Source organism: Amblyraja radiata, chromosome 8 (genome assembly GCF_010909765.2).
Source record: "Amblyraja radiata isolate CabotCenter1 chromosome 8, sAmbRad1.1.pri, whole genome shotgun sequence".
NCBI classification, from domain to species: domain Eukaryota; kingdom Metazoa; phylum Chordata; class Chondrichthyes; order Rajiformes; family Rajidae; genus Amblyraja; species Amblyraja radiata.
Genome location: NC_045963.1, coordinates 81,733,009 through 81,750,733, shown reverse-complemented (window position 1 = coordinate 81,750,733; position 17,725 = coordinate 81,733,009). Strand labels below are relative to the sequence as shown.

Genomic DNA, 17,725 nt, shown 5'->3' with positions numbered 1-17,725 from the left:
GCATGTCTTTGTCATTGAGAGAGTTTTATTGCAATATTGTTTCCACTGAATACATACTGAGGATTTGTTTAAGACAGAACTGCAGATGGTGGAAAAATCGAAGGTAGACAAAAATGCTGGAGAAACTCAGCGGGTGAGGCAGCATCTATGGAGCGAAGGAATGGAGATGACGTTTCGGGTTGAGAGAAGGAAAAGGTGACGTCATCTATTCCTTCGCTCCATAGATGCTGCCTCACCCGCTGAGTTTCTCCAGCATTTTTGTCTATACACTAGGTTGTTCATTTAATATAATTATCATTGCCTGATCTGCAAACTGCAATTGGTAAATGGGGTTCGAAGGTTTCACAAGTTTGACAATATTCTGCAATTTGTTTCTGCATTGAAGACCAGCAGAAGAAGTGGTTTGATTTGAACACTGTGGAAATGGGAAGAAAGTGCCTTGCCTGGTTGTTCAACAGGAAGGAAGTCAGAATGTACCATGAAATAAAAATATTCAAGAAGGAACTGCAGATGCTGGAAAATCGAGGGTAGACAAAAATGCTGGAGAAACTCAGCGGGTGAGGCAGCATCTATGGAGCGAAGGAAATAGGCAACGTTTCGGGCCGAAACCCTTCTTCAGACTGATGATGAATAAATATGTTCACCAGCTTTCTAAAGCAACCTTTAGACAATTTTCTATTGTATAGACAATAGACAATAGGTGCAGGAGTAGGCCATTCGGCCCTTTGAGCCAGCACCACCATTCAATGTGATCACGGCTGATCATCCCCAATCAGTACCCCGTTCCAGCCTTCTCCCCATTTCCCCTGACTCTGCTATTATTAAGAGCCCTATCTAGCTCTCTCTTGAAAGCATCTAGAGAACCGGCCTCCACCGCCCTCTGAGGCAGAGAATTCCACAGACTCACAACTCTGTATGAAAAAGGTGTCCAGAGATGCTGCCTGTCCCGCTGAGTCACCATATTCAAGCATTGTGTGTCTATCTAAGCTTTGTGCAGAGTTTAGTAACTTTCCTGAGACTTTTTTTGTAGAAAAAGAGGAAGCTTTAAAATAGCCGTTGACCAAAGTTACAAATTCAAGAGGAAAATTGAGAAAGTACTAGTACAGTAAACTCATGTGTAAGAAGGAACTGCAGATGCTGGTTTACACCAAAGATAGACACACAATGCTGGAGTATCACAGCGGGACAGGCAGTGTCTCTAGAGAGAAGGAATGGGTGACGTTTCGTGTCGAGACCCTTCTTCAGACTGACAGTAAATTCATTCTTAGGCTCATTCATTCATCATCGTTGAAAACATTAGCGACGCAGTGGCGCTGGTTTCCGATGGGAACGGTGACGGACGCACCACACATCTCTGTCCTCCAGTTCCTGCGGACTTCCGCCACTGGAAGTATAGGATCTTGGTGTGTGTGTGCTTTATCATCGTTCCTTACAATGCCGTGTACGACAGTGATCGCAACTTCTACTGAAGTGTGGATGGCCATCGGCTCGCTAGAAGCTCATCTGCCCTTTGACAGGTCTTGGTTTTGGTCCTGCTGGGGGTCCACAGCCCCCTCCTCACCTGGCAAACCAGGTGGGTGAGACGGTTTAGTCGCCGACTATCCGACCATGGAGCAGGTAGCACGGGATTACATGGTACCCGTGGCGGGGGGGAACTCCCCCTGACCTGACCCTGAACTTGGGCTCCTTGGCATAAACATGATCATCTGCTGGGAGCCAAACACAAGAACTGAATTAGCATTTATTACTTTTAACAATTGGGTGGTCAAGAATACATTAGCCTTTATCAAAGTCAAAGGCAAAGTCAATTTTATTCATCACATGGAAACGTAGAAACATAGACAATAGGTGCAGGAGTAGGCCATTCGGCCCTTCCAGCCTGCAATGCCATTCAATATGATCATGGCTGATCATCCAACTCAGTATCCTGTACCTGCCTTCTCTCCATACCCCCTGATCCCTTTAGCCACAAGGGCCACATCTAACTCCCTCTTAAATATAGTCAATGAACTGGCCTCAACTACCTTCTGTGGCAGAGAGTTCCAGAGACTCACCACTCTCTGTGTGAAAAATGTTTTTCTCATCTCGGTCCTAAAGGATTTCCCCTTTATCCTTAAACTGTGACCCCTTGTCCTGGACTTCCCCAACATCGGGGAAGTTTCTATAAGATCCCCCCTCAATCTTCTAAATTCTAGCGAGTACAAGCCGAAGGTGCAGTGAGATGAATTTGCCAGCAGCGCTACACTTAAAAACAACACACAATACACAATAAGATTTAACACAAACATCCACCACAGCATTCTTCACTGTGGTGGAACGCAACAAAGTTCAGCCAGTCCTCCTCCTTGTTCAGGGTACTGAGTGCCGAAAGTGCAGGAAGGAACTGCAGATGCTGGTTTACACCAAAGGGTAGATGTGGTATGTTGGTCGGCATGGACAAGTAGGGCCGAATGGCCTGTTTCCATGCATTATGACCATGACTCTAATTAGGTTGTGCGTTTTCACACTTCTACACTTTTGACTTGATCGAAGAGGGGAGTGGCCGGGGTGCAGCGTGATGTATAAATGGAGTCGATGGATGGATGGATGGGAGGTTGGTTTTCTGTGATGGTCTGGGCTGCGTCCACAATTTACTGCAACCTCTTGTGGGCTGGGGAACTGTGGTGCAAGTGGAGTTGGGTGGGTTAAAGGTGAAATCTTGCAACTTTAGTATCAACCCTCAGCTTTGTAAATGGACTTGGAAACGTGAGAAGAAGTCTTTGTGGAACACTTGCCTGGAAGATGTCGATCCAAGAGAGATTGCAAGATATGTTTAAGACAACAATCCAGATATGAGTGATCTTAGTTCAAAGAAGATAGAGCTGTTTAGTTTAGAGATACAGCGTAGAAACAGGCCCTTCGGCCCACCGTGTCAGTGCCGACCAACTACCAACTACAGCTGTTATCTCTAGAAGACATTTGATGGCAGTGTTTAGTTTCGGATACAGCACAGAAACAGGCCCTTCGGCCCACCGAGTTCGCACCGACCTGCGGCCCCCGCAAACACTAACACTATCCTACACACACACCGGTGTGTGTGTGTGAGTCTGTGTGTGTGTGTGTGAGTGTGAGTGTGAGTGTGAGTGTGAGTGTGAGTGTGTGTGTGTGAGTGTGTGAGTGTGAGTGTGTGTGTATGTGTGTGTGTGTGCGTGTGTGTGTGCGTGCGCGCGTGTGTGTGTCTGTGTGTGTGTGTGTGTGTGCGCGCGCGTGTGTGTGCGTGTGTGTGCGCGTGTGTGTGCGTGTGCGTGTGTGGGTGTGCGTGTGTGTGCATGTGTGTGTGCGTGTGTGCGTGTGTGAGGATTGTTCATAGTATATTGATCGTTAAAAAATGACAATCTGATTGTTGCCGCGACTTTGAGACAAAAAAATGAGGATTGAGATGAAGAATTGTTTGTTGTTCTTCTAGACATGTTGTTTGCTATGTGATTCTGCACAGCTGATAATACACATTCAAAGGTTCATATGTGATTGGAGCAGAATTAGGCCATTTGGCCCATCAAGTTAGGCAATTTGGCCCATCAGCTCATTGAGTCTACTCTGCCATTCAATCAGTGGCTGATCTATCTTTCCCTCTCAACCCCATTCTCCTGCCTTCTCCCCATAACCCCTGACACCCGTACTGATCAAGAACCTATCTATCTCTGCCTTAAAAATATCCACTGACTTGGCCTCCACAGTCCTCTGGCAATGGATTCCACAGATTCACCACCCTCTGACTAAAGACATTTCTCATCATCTCCTTCCCAAAGGAGCGTCCTTTAATTCTTGACATTATATGCATTATAAAGATATACCAGTGCGCACTTTCTTTGCAGCACAGAATGAACGAACATGATCTAACTCTTTACCATGGAAACTGCTGAGTGAGGCTTCATGACTTATTAAACAAGTTATTTTTACAGCAAACTTCCGTTGACTTTCTCCTCGGGGGGGGGGGGGGGAAGAAAGATAATCTTTCTTGAAACATTCTTTTGGCTTTCTTTCTGACAGGAGCTGAGAGTTAAGGGGATACTGATAGCTGACTCCTCTCTAAAGATGGTAAGAAGTGCCACCTGAACTCATCTTTCCTTAATGGGTCATGTCACATGTGATAGGAGTAGTATTAGGCCATTCAGCCCATCGAGTCTACTCCGCCATGGCTGATCTATCTCTCCCTCCTAACCCCATTCACCTGCCTTCTCCCCATAACCCCTGACACCCGTACTAATCAAGAATCTATCTATCTCTGCCTTAAAAATGTCCATTGGCTTGGCCTCCACAGCCGTCTGTGGCAATGAATTCCACAGATTCACCACCCTCTGACTAAAGAAATTCCTCCTCACCTCCTTTAGAAGAACATCCTTTAATTCTGAGGCTGTGCCCTCTGATCCTAGACTCTCCCACTGGTGGAAACATCCTCTCCACATCCACTCTATCCAAGCCTTTCACTATTCTGTACATTTCAATGAGGTCCCCCTTAATTTTTCTAAACTCCAGCGAGTACAGGCCCAGTGCCGACAAATGCTCATCATAGGTTAACCCACTCATTCCTGGGATCATTCTTGTAAACCTCCTCTGGACCCTCTCCTGAGCCAGCACATCCTTCCTCAGATAAGGTGCCCAAAATTGCTCACAATATTCCCAATGCGGCCTGACCAGCACCTTATAGAGCCTCAGCGTTACATCCCTGTTTTTGTGTACAAGCCCTCTTGAAATAAATGCTACCATTGAGTTTGCATATAATGGGTTGCGATACAATGGGTTCATCAGTGTTTCACAGTGGGTACAGAGGGCCAAAACGCTGCCTCACAGTGCCAAAGACCAGGGTTTGATCATGCTGTCGGTGTGGAGTGTGTACGCTCTGCCCGTGACCTGCGTGGGTTTTCTCCGGGCGCTCCGCTTTCCTCCCAAATCCCAAACACGTGCAGGTTTGTAGGTTAATCGGCCCTCTGTAAATTGCCCCCCTAGTGTGTGGGGAGTGAATGAGATAGTGGGATAAGATAGAACTAGTGTGAGTGGGTGATCGATGTTCAGCGTGGACTTGGAGAACTGCAGTCTGAGTAGGGTCATCGATGCATGGAGTCATGCAGTGTGGTTGGTACAAGCCCCTTGCCGCATCTCAACCATGCCAGCCAAGGTGCCTCATCCATGCGTCCCATGTGTCTACATTTGGCCCATCTCTCGCTAAAACCCCTGTCCCACGGTACGAGTTCATTCCAAGAGTTCTCCCGAGTTTGCGCTGATTCGAACTCGGAGATTTACGGTAATGGCCGCTCGTGGGTACTCGGGGCTCTCGTGGACATTTATCAACATGTTGAAAAATCTTCACGAGTCTTCCCGTGCTTACCTGCCGTTAGCGAGTCTTCCCGAGTACCTGCCGTTAGCGGGAAGAGCCGGTAAGAGACGTCCCCGAGCTCCGACGTACCCGCTACGTTCATTCTTCGTGCTTACCACGAGTTTGATTTTTCTTAAACTCAGGAGAGCTCTTGGAATGAACTTGTACAGTGGGACAGGGTGTAAATATTTCCTATCCATGTACATGTCCAAATGTCATTTAGATGTGCTAACAGTAACTGCCTGTGCCACTTCCTCTGGCAGCTTGTTCCATATATCACCCATCCCCCATGTGATATATTTGCCCCTCATCACCATTTAAACCTATCGGTGGCCCGGTGGTGCAGCAGGAACGTTGCTGCCTTACAGCACCAGAGATTATAGGCGCTGTCTGTGTGGAGTTTGTACGTTCTCCCTGTGACCTGCGTGGGTTTTCTCCGGGTGCTCCGGTTTCCTCACTCACTCCAAAGACTTACAAGTTTGTAGATTAATTGACTTTGGTAAGTTGTAAAATTGTCCCTAGTGTGTAAGGTAGTGCTAGTGTATGGGGCGATGACTGGTCGGTACGGACTCAGTGGGCCGAAGGGCCTGTTTCCACACAGTGCCTCTAAAGTCTAAATCGTCCTCTCTCACCTTAAACACCTGTTCTCTAGTTTGTGAGATTTGTAGAGCAGCGGGTAGAGTTGCTGCCTCACAGCGGCAGAGACCCGGGTTCGATCCTGACCATGGGTGCTGTCTGTACGGAGTTTGCACGTTCTCCCCGTGACCCGCGTGGGTTTTTTTCAAGATCTTCACTTTCCTCCCACACTCCAAAGACGTACAGGTTAATTGGCTTGGTATAAATGTAAATTGTCCCTAGTGGGTGTAGGATGGTGTTAGTGTGCGGGGATCGCTGGTCGGCGCGGACGGACTCGGTGGGCCGAAGGGCCTGTTTCCGAGCTGTATCTCTAAACTAAACTATCTAGCCTCTCCTTATAACTGGTGGCTTCCTGTTCCAGCTACATCCTGGTGAAGCTTTTCTCCACCCGTGGCTTCATCACGAGAAAAGATCTTTCTACTTATTTCTCAAATGGATTTCTCAGTAGTTGTTTTCCATTGGCCTTGTGGTTGATTTACTGGAATGGTGAGTAGAGTTGAACCTTGTAGGGTTGAGTCATGCAGAGGGACTGGAAACCTATAGCCCTGTCCCACGGTACGTGTTCATTCACGAGCTCTCCCGAGTTTAAAAAAAATCAAACTCGTGGTAAGCACGGAGAATGAACGTAGCGGGTACGTCGGAGCTCGGGGACGTCTCTTAGCGCTAACGGCAGGGACTCGGGAAGACTCGCTAACGGCAGGTAAGCACGGGAAGAATCGTGAAGATTTTTCAACACGTTGAAAAATGTCCACGAGAGCCCCGCGTACTGACGAGTGGCCATTACCGTAAATCTCTGAGTTCCAATCAGGGCAAACTCGGGAGAGCTCTTGGAATGAACTCGCACCGTGGGACAGGGGTCAATTAATAAATGTAGTGGGGTGGGGGGGGGGGTTGGAAATAACAAAGAGAAGCGTAAGATTCCCACAAAACCAGTTGGTTAACCATTGTCCATCAAGGTAAGTAATCTGTCATTATTACTCATCTCCACATCATAAACTCACTCTTCGTATTTTGATCAGGGTCGGGTCAGGCAATGATGTTTAATTTTAGTTTAGTTTAGAGATACAATGCTGAAACAGGCCCTTCGGCCCACCGGGTCCATGCCGACCAGCGATCCCCGTACACCAGCACTATCCCACACACACGAGGGGCAATATACAAGTTACAGATGCCAGTTAGCCAACAAACCTGTACGCCTGTGAGGGAAACCGGAGCTCCCGCAGAAAACCCACACGGCCCCAGGGAGAAACTCCATACAGATACAACCCATAGTCAGGATCAAACCAGGATCCCTGGCGCTGTGAAGCTGCAACTCTACTGCTGTGCCAACGTGCATTCCCCTAACTGTACATGTTGTACTTGACTTGGGTTTGATTCCAACAGCAGCAAGCCAAGGCTGCCTGCCTCCCTCACCATTCCCTTTTCTCTCTTCTACCTTCTGGGAAAAGATCCAGGGCCTTGCAAGCCAAGATGTCCAGGCTTCAGATAGCTTCTTCCCCTTGAACCAAAACGCCACCACATTATTCCGTTATTGAACTTTTGTATTTTTCGCACCACATCAGGTTACTGCAGATTTGCCACCATTCTGCTATTTTGGACTTTAGTTTAGTTCAGTTTATAGATACAACGCGGAAACAGGCCCTTCGGCCCACTGAGTCTATGCCAACCAGTGATCACCCCGCATACTAACACTATGCTACACACACTAGGCACAATTTACAATTTAACCTATCCATGTACCTGTCTAACATGATTCTTAAATATTGGGATAGTCCCGGCCTCAACTACCTCCTCTGGCAGCTTGTTCCATACACCCACCATCCTTTGTGTGAAAAAGTTACCCCTCAGATTCCTATTAAATCTTTTCCCCATCACCTTGAACCTATGTCCTCTGGTCCTCGATTCTCCTACTCTGGGAAAGAGATTCTGTGCATCTACTCGATCTATTCCTCTCATGATTTTATACACATCTATAAGATCACCCCTCATCCTCCTGCGCTCCATGGAATAGAGACCCAGCCTACACAACCTCTCCCTGTAGCTCACACCCTCTAGTCCTGGCAATATCCACGTAAATCTTCTCTGTACCCATTCCAGCTTGATCTGATTGGATAGCAAGCACGACAAAGCTGATCACGGCGCCTTGGATCACGTGACAATATTAAAGCTAAACCTGATCCTCCGTCATCCCCGTTAATCCTGGAGCCCTTCTCCTTCTTGCACTGAGTTGCGCTTGTAACACTGATGTGAGCCAGACGATGATTATCTGGCTGTGTAGGAAGGAACAGCAGATGCTGGTTTAAACCGAAGATAGGCACCAAAAGCTGCAGCATCTGACCACCTATCCTTGATGTTCAGATTCAAATTCAGATCAGATTAAATCTCTTGAATGGTTCCTGCAATGTTGTTATTCTCCAACAGCCAGGCAGCGGTAGAGTTGCTGCCTCACCGCGCCAGAGACCCGGGTTACATTCTGACGGCGGGCGCTGCCTGTACGGAGTTTGCACGTTCTCGCCGTGACCTGCGTGGGTTTTCTCCGGGTGCTCCAAAGACGTACAGGTTTGTAGGCTAATTGGCTTTGGTACAGATTGTAAAGTATCTCTAGCGTGTAGGATAGTGCTGGTGTGTACGGGAGGATCACTGGTCGATGGGCCGAAGGGCCTGTTTCCGCACTGTATCTCTAAACTAAACTAGACTGAGCTACGGTGGTTGAATGTAGAACATAGGACAGTACCGTTCAGGAATGGGTCCATTGGATCAATGTCTGTGTCGAACATAATGCCATGAAGAGGGGGGACGTACAGAATAGTAAAAGGCTTGGATAGAGTGGATGTGGAGAGGATGTTTTCACTATTGGGAGAGTCTAGGACTAGAGGTCATAGTCTCATTCAAAGGGCGTTCTTTTAAGGGCCTGTCCCACTTGGTGATTTTTTTTGGCGACTGCCGGCATTATTGACTGACTTGGCGTGATGCGGCGTGATGCGGCGTGATGACGTGTGACGCGCGGCGTTTTTTCAAGCGTCGCAACTTTATTTTCTGTCGTCGCTGGATGTTGAAACGTTCAAAATCTTTTGGCGACACTGATATGACCACGGCAGTCACCGAAAATATCGCCAAGTGGGACACGCCCTTAAGGAAGGAGATGCGGAGGAATTTCTTTAGTCAGAAGATGAGGAATCTGTGGAATTCTTTGCCACAGAATGTTGTGGAGGCCAAGTCAGTGGATATTTTTAAGGCGGAGATGGATAGATTCTTGATTAGTGCGGGTGTCAGGGGTTATGGGGAGAAGGCAGGAGAATGGGGTTAGGAGGGAGAGATAGATCAGCCATGATTGAATGGTGTAGTAGATGATGGGCCGAATGGCCTAATTCTGCTCCTATAACTCGTGATTCTATGGTTAAATTAATCTCTGCCTGTACATAATCCGTATCTGACCACCACCCCTGGCGGCCACATCCCAGGCACCCACCTAGACAGTGTAAAAATAACTATCCCCACACATCATCTTTAAACTTGGCCATTCTAATGTTAAAGCTATAGACAATAGACAATAGACAATAGGTGCAGGAGTAGGCCATTCGGCCCTTCGAGCCAGCACCGCCATTCAATGTGATCATGGCTGATCATCCACAATCAGTACCCCGTTCCTGCCTTCTCCCCATATCCCCTGATTCCACTATTTTTAATAGCCCTATCTAGCTCTCTCTTGAAAGCATCCAGAGAACCTGCCTCCACCGACCTCTGGGGCAGAGAATTCCACAGACTCACCACTCTCTGTGAGAAAAAAAATGTCCTCGTCTCCGTTCTAAATGGCTTACTCCTTATTCTTAAACTGTGGCCCCTGGTTCTGGACTCCCCCAACATACGGGAACAAGTTTCCTGCCTCTAGCGTGTCCAAACCCTTAACAATCTTATATGTTTCAATAAGATGCCCTCTCATCCTTCTAAACTCCAGAGTGTACAAGCCCAGCTGCTCCATTCTCTCAGCATATGACAGCCCCGCCATCCCGGGAATTAACCTTGTAAACCTACTCTGCACTCCCTCAATAGCAAGAATGTCCTTCCTCAAATTAGTTTTTGACACTACCCTGGCTTCTCAGTGTCTATGCTGTCGATGCCTATTTCTATCAAGTTGCTCCTCAACCCCACGATACTGCAGAGAAAACAATCCAAGTGTGTCCAATTTCTCCCTGTAGCTCATACCCTCTCATCCAGGGTCTCGACCGGAAAAGTCACCTATTCCTTCTTTACAGAGATGCTGCCTGTCCCACTGAGTTAGCCATAGAGTGATACAGTGCGGAAACAGGCCCTTTGGCCCAACTCGCCCACACCGGCCAACAATGTCCCAGCTACACTAGTCTCACCTGCCTGCGCTTGGTCCATATCCCTCCAAACCCGTCCTATCCATGTACCTGTCTAACTGTTTCTTGTTCAAGAAGGAACTGCAGATGCTGGAAAATCGAAGGTAGACATAAATGCTGGAGAAACTCAGCGGGTGCGGCAGCATCTATGGAGCGAAGGAAATAGGCAACGTTTCGGCCCAAAACGCTTCTTCAGACTGTTTCTTGAACGTTGGGATAGTCCCAACCTCCTCTGACAGCCTGTTCCATACACCCACCACCCTCTGTGTGGAAAAAGTTACCCCTAGGATTCCTATTAAATCTTTTCCCCTTCACCTTGAACGATGTTCTCTGGTCCTCGATTCCCCTACTCTGGGTAAAAGACTCTGTGCATCTACCCGATCTATTCCTCTCATGATTTTGTACACCTCTATAAGATCTCCTCCTACACTCTATGGAATAGAGTCCTAGCCTACTCAACCTCTCCCTGTAGCTCACACCCTCTAGCCCTGGCAACATCCTCGTAAATCTTTTCTGAGCCCTTTCAAGCTTGACAATATCTTTCCTATAACATGGTGCCCAGAACTGAACACAGTATTCTAGATGTGGTCTCACCAACATCTTATACAACTGCAACATGACCTCCCAACTTCTATACTCAATACTCTGACTGATGAAGGCCAAAGTGCCAAAAGCCTCTTGACCCATTACTCCAGCGTTTTGTGTCTATCTTCGGTTTAAATCAGCATCCGTTGCGTTCAGTTTAGCTGGTGCGTTTAAGGAGGAGGGGAGGGGGATGTGGGTGCGGTAGCTTTTATTTCTCTTTAGCCGCGGAGAGGTGGAATGCGAAGGGGTGTTTGTTACGCACTCCGTCATCTTTATGTATGCAAATGAACTCAGAAGTTACGGTCTTACAGCTCAAAGCCTCACCATTTCCTGCCTTGAGTCCGGATACAACTCACTCCGCAATTGGGCACATTTTAGTTCCGTTTGCACAAAACTCACCAAGGACAATGACCCTTGACCTTCCCGGTCAACAGAAAGTTGACCAAGTCTAAATTAAGAAGGAACTACAGACCCGGCTTTCAAACCGAAGATAGACCCAAAAAGCTGGAGTAACTCAGCGGGACAGGCAGCATCTTTGTTACTCCAGCCTTTTGTGTCTATCTACATTGAGACATATTCTGGTGTACCAGAGGGCCGGTCACAGAAGATGCCAACACTGCAAACACTCACTAAAGAGGGAAGAAGATGAGACTTTATTGCCTTCCATCACAGTGAGGAATGTGGAGAATCCGCTGGGGTGGATGTTTATGTTACCTGTTATGTAGTTGTGTGTCTTGTTGCTTTTTCTCGAATGGCTGTATGGTAATATTCGAATACCTTAATTAGACAATAGACAATAGGTGCAGGAGGAGGCCATTCGGCCCTTCGAGCCAGCACCGCCATTCAATGTGATCATGGCTGATCATTTGGTACACGTGACAATAAAAGACCTTTGAAACCTTAAGGGCCTGTCCCACGAGCATGCGACCTGCATGCGGCAAGCGCGACCGAACCGGAAGCGGGGGCCGCGCGGAGGTCGAGTGAGTGACGTGAAGTTCGAGCGAAGTCCGCGGGAAGTTCGCACGTGACGTACGGCGTCAAGACGCTGCGTATGCCCGTCGAGGCGGTGCGTACGGCCTCAAGCGGCTGCGAGCCGGCAGGCCGTTGCCGCATGGAATTTTTGAACACGGTCAGTTTTTCGGAGCCCCGCGCGATGTCGGGACCAGCTCCGCACAACTCCATACGGCTCCGGCGATCGAAGTGGGACCGGCCCCGCGAGGCCGTACAGCAGTCATACAACATGAAAAGAACCAAGACACACACCAACACAATTTACACAAACATCCATCACAGTGAATCTCCTCCTCACTGTGATGGAAGGCAAAGTCATTCTCTCTCCCCTGCTCTCCATTCTTCTCCCGATGCTAAAGCCCCCAGCAGGCGATTGCAAGTCCCGCGGCCGTTAAAGCCACGCCGGGCGACGCAAGGCCCCGCTCCGGGTCACCCACAACCCCGCAACTCGGTCGGGAGAAGTTGCCGTTGCGGGAGCTCCGAAAAGGTCTGACCAGAATGGAAAAGAGTTTATAAAATGGGTAGTTGGAATGGAACTCATTGCCACAGACGGCTGTGGAGGCCAAGTCAGTCGATGTTTTTTTAAGGCAGAGATAGACAAATTCCTGATTAGTACAGGTGTCAAGGGTCATGGGGAGAAGGCAGGAGAATGGGATTGGGAGGCAGAGATCAGCCATGATTGAATGGCGGAGTGCTCGATGGGCCGAATGGCCTAATTCTACCCCTATAATTTGTGAAGTTGCGAACTGTGAAAATCTAGAATCTGCAGTAACGGGAGTAAATGGTTTGAGATTTCTGAAAGACCTGCCTATGGTGCCCTATAACCCAGAGTTTACAAACGTCTCACCAGTATATACGCTCTCAGCGACACTTCACACTCATTCATGGTACAGCCAGATGTAAAGAAACACACGCACGCACACGCGCACACGCACACACACACACACACACGCACACGCACACGCACACACGCGCACACACACACACACACGCACACGCACACACGCGCACACACACACACACACGCACACGCACACACACACACACGCACACGCACACGCACACACGCGCACACACACACGCACACACGCACACACGCGCGCACACGCGCGCACACACACACACACGCACACGCACACACACACACACGCACACACGCACACACGCACACGCGCACGCACGCACACGCACACGCGCACGCACGCACACACGCACACGCACACACAAACACACGCGCGCACACACACACACGCGCACACACACACACGCACGCGCACACATACACACATACACACACACACACACACACAAAATGCTGGAGTAACTCAGCGGGTCAGGCAGCATCTCTGGAGAGAACGAATAGGTGACGTTTTGGGTCGAAACCCTTCCCCATATGGACTGAAACGGAACAATGAAATTCTTGCTTGCAGCAGCACAACACGTCTTGAAACACGATACTCATAGATAATTTAACAAAGCAAAAGAAAAAAAGGAAGTTTAATAAATTTTAAAAAAAAGAACATGAGTGCAAAAACAAAACAGAAACCAGAAACCCCTGATGCAACTTTGACAATAGGCAATAGACAATAGGTGCAGGAGTAGGCCATTCGGCCCTTCGAGCCATGCAAGGTGATCATGTCTGAGGTAGGGCCCCGACCAACACGTTGTCTGTCCATTCCCTCCACAGACGCTGCCTGACCCGCTGAGTTCCTCCAACGCTTTGTGCTTTGCTGCAGATTCCAGCATCTTGCCTCTCCTCTCCAATCAATACATATCCACGTGTGGCAAGGAGTCTGGAGGAGAAGGTCCCGACCCCCACCCCCACCCCGAAACGTCACCCGTAACTTTTTCTCCAGAACCTCTTTGTCAGGAGTCACCGGAGGTGAGGAGCAAGAAACTGCAGGTGCTTGTTTAAACCGAAGACTGCAACACAAAAAAATGCTGGAGTAACTCAGCGGGACAGGCCGCATCTCTGGAGAGAAGGAGTGGGTGACGTCGTGGGGTCTGAACATAGAAAATAGGTGCAGGAGTAGGCCATTCGGCCCTTCAAGCCATTCAATATGATCATGGCTGATCATCCAACTCAGTATACTGTACCTGCCCTCTCCATACCCCCTGATCCCTTTAGCCACAAGGGCCACATCTAACTCCCTAAGAAGGGTCTCCTATTCCCTCTCTCCAGAGATGCTGCCTGTCCTGTTGTTGCTCCAGCACTGTGCCTTTATGAGCATTTAGTATCTCAGTATTAACTTTATTGTTATTTCACTGAGTACTTACATACACAGAAGAAACGAAAAATTATTTCTCATCAGTTTTTGTCAGTGTAATGAATAAAAACAGAATAAATACATACAACTTTAAATTGAACAAATGAGCAGTTATCTCCAATACATGCCCGTTGTGGCTTCGTACCCTGAAGAACTTATTTTTGTAAATGCTAAGGTTAACAATGGGACGTCCCAAACAAAATCTAACGACAAAATGGACTGATGAGCCCTACCTTTTTGACGAGGTAACCCTCTCTGATCACCTTGGCTTCCACCTCCATGCTGGGTGTTGTAAGGTCGGGGCTGGGTTGGGGAATGGCCCGGGAGTCAGCGCTGGCTGTCAGTTACGTTCTGAACCCCTGCTGTCACGTTGTGTCGTCACGCCCAGGAAAGAGACCTTCTTCCACATTGCAAAGCGGCTGAGCTTGCGTGAGTAGTGGTGCCCTCTTTGTCAGCAGCCGGGTGAGAAGAGGAAGGAAACGCTGCCTGGCCTGGAGATAGGTCCTGCGCCTGCAGGCTGCTCACTGCAAATCTGCCCCAAACTAACCAGCCTTGTGTAGACACACCCGAGTCAGTCCTTGTGCTTTGTATCTGAGGATCCACACAGTGAACTAGGTATCTGCTGAAGTGAGTGAATCAATGGTCAGTGATCTCACAAAAGATAGACACAAAATCTTAGCTTAGGCCACAGTTCAAGAATAAGGGGTAAGCCATTTAGAACGGAGACGAGGAAACACTTTTTCACACAGAAAGTTGTGAGTCTGTGGAATTCTCTGCCTCAGGGTTCTCTGGATACTTTCAAGAGAGAGCTAGATAGGGCTCTTAAAGATAGCGGAGTCAGGGGATATAGGGAGAAGGCAGGAACGGGGTACTGATTAGGGATGATCAGCCATGATCACATTGAATGGCGGTGCAGGCTCGAAGGGCCTACTCCTGCACCTATTTTAAAAGTAAATAAATAAATAAACATCGTAGAAGAGGTTCCGCAGTATCAGCCTGGATTCGATAGCATTCGCCGAAAAGGCGGGCGGACAAAGTTTGACTTCTCCAAATGAACATTGACCTCCAATTTCAGGTAGTCCTTGCTTTCTCCCTACTTCCCCTCCACTTCCCAGCTCTCCCACAGCCCACTGTCTCCGCCTCTTCCTTTCTTCTTCCTGTCCCCCCCCTCCCCCACATTAATCTGAAGAAGGGTCTCGACCCGAAACGTCACCTATTCCTTCGCTCCATAGATGCTGCCTCACCCGCTGAGTTTCTCCAGCATTTTTGTCTACCTTGGACAAAGTTTGATTGTTTTCTCTGGAGCATCAGAGGTTGATGGGAGTCCTGGTGGAAGTGTATAAAAACTATGAGAGGCATGGATGGAATAGGCGGTCATCTTCTTCTTGCGTGTGGCGTGCACAGCCTAAAGTTGTAAGACCACTTGGTCTGTTTGATCTTCTGTTTGTGCACGCCAGGTTGATTGCATTCGTCGAAACAGGGTGGACCACGTGAAGGTTGCAATCTCCCACCCCGATTAGTGCAGTCAGAACCTTTTTCCCAGATATGTCAAAGACTAGAGGACATTGCTTTAAGGTGAAAGGGGCAAATTTTCAAGCAGTTGAGTGGGGCAAGTTTTTTTACACAGAGGGTGGTGGGTGCCTGGAACGCGTTGCCAGGGGTGGTGGTGGAGGCAGATACGATAATGGTGTTTAAAAGGCTTTTACATGGATATGCAGAGAGTGGAGGGATATGGACCACCCACAGGCAGAGGAGATTAGTTTAACTTGGCCTCATGTTCAACACTGACTTTGCATCGGTTAGTTTTAAGCTATTGTTGATGTCTTCTTGCTAACATGGTCCATATGAAGAATTCTATCAGGTTGGTTCGGGAACATCTCTGCTCAATACTCCAAAAATATTCCAGAGAGTTGGAGACAATAGACAATAGGTGCAGGAGGAGGCCATTCGGCCCTTCGAGCCAGCACCGCCATTCACTGTGATCATGGCTGATCATCCCCAATTAGTACCCCGTTCCTGCCTTCTCCCCATATCCCCTGACTCCGCTATCTTTAAGTGTGATGTAGCAAAATCCATCACACAGACCAGAGGACATGGGTTTAAGGTGAAGGGGAATAGATTTGATAGGAATCTGAGGGGTAACTTTTTCACTCAAAGAGTGCCGGGTGTATGAAACGAGCTGCCAGAGGAGGTAGTTGAGGCTGGGACTATCCCATCGTCTAAGAAACATGTACATGGATAGGACAGGTTTGGAGGGATATGGGCCAAACGTGGGCGGGCAGGTGGGACTAGTGTAGCTGGGACATTGTTGGCCAGTGTGGGCAAGTTGGGCCGAATGGCCTGTTTCCACACTGTATCACTCTATGACACTCTATGACTCTAAGACTAGACTTCCCACCATCGACTCCATCTACACTCCACACCGCTAGGGAAAGCAGCCAATATGATCAAGGACTTGTCCCTGCCATTACTTCCTCTCCTCTCCTCTCAGGCAGAATATATAACAGCTTGAGAGTGCTCACACACAGATTTAGGAACAGCTTCTTCCCCCCATATTGGCAGCACATTTAATTCCCCAGCCGTTGCTATTTGAGAGATATGGCATGGTTGATTAAAACATACATCTATAGATGCTCCTGAACACATCATCAGTGATGTAATCTGGGGTCATTGGGTGTTTCAACATCAGACACCCTCACCCACGCGACCCAGCCGTGGTTGACCAGACCACGACTTGTGTTCAGGTGGCATTCGCTCCTCCCCATGGACCTCCTCTCCTGATCCACATCCATCTCAAGGCCTTCTCCGCGGTCTCTGTGAGGTTCTTGATGGCCTTTCTCAATATCAATATCAGATTTATTTGTCACATTGCACATAACGTGCAAGTGAAATGAATTTGCCAGCAGCGGTACAATGATAAAGAACACACAAAAACACAATGAAACTTTAACACAAACATCCACCACAGCATTCATCACTGTGGTGGAAGGCACAAAGTTTGGCCAGACCTCCTCCATTTTCCCCTGTGGTCGGGACCTCAACTCTCCGCAGTCGCCGCTGCGGGCGTCCAGATGTGTAGACAAGGTAAAGTCCAGGTAAAGTCCAGGTAAAGTCCAGGTGAGGACCAGATAAGTCCTGAATCGGTGCCTCCCCACTGGAGACCGCGGCTTCAGGTTGGTGTAGGTCATAGAAACATAGATAGAAATTAGGTGTAGGAGTAGGCCATTCGGCCCTTCGAGCCTGCACCGCCATTCAATATGATCATGGCTGATCATCCAACTCAGTATCCCGTACCTGCCTTCTCTCCATACCCTCTGATCCCCTTAGCCACAAGGGCCACATCTAACTCCCTCTTAAATATAGGCAATGAACTGGCCTCGACTACCTTCTGTGGCAGAGAGTTTCAGAGATTCACCACTCTCTGTGTGAAAAAAGTTCTTCTCATCTCGGTTTTAAAGGATTTCCCCCTTATCCTTAAACTGTGACCCCTTGTCCTGGACTTCCCCAACATC

At 48.4% G+C, this 17,725-nt stretch overlaps 1 protein-coding gene across 1 annotated transcript in view; it reads right to left on the bottom strand.

The window, feature by feature from the left end:
* The window catches only part of plek (pleckstrin), a 33,256-nt gene extending 18,492 nt beyond the window's left edge, over positions 1–14,764 (bottom strand). Inside the window, exon 1 of the mRNA XM_033026342.1 lies at positions 14,447–14,764. Coding sequence (XP_032882233.1) covers positions 14,447–14,494 — 48 coding nt within the window. The 5' untranslated portion in view covers positions 14,495–14,764. The remainder of the gene's footprint in view (positions 1–14,446) is intronic.
* Positions 14,765–17,725: the final 2,961 nt, after the last annotated feature.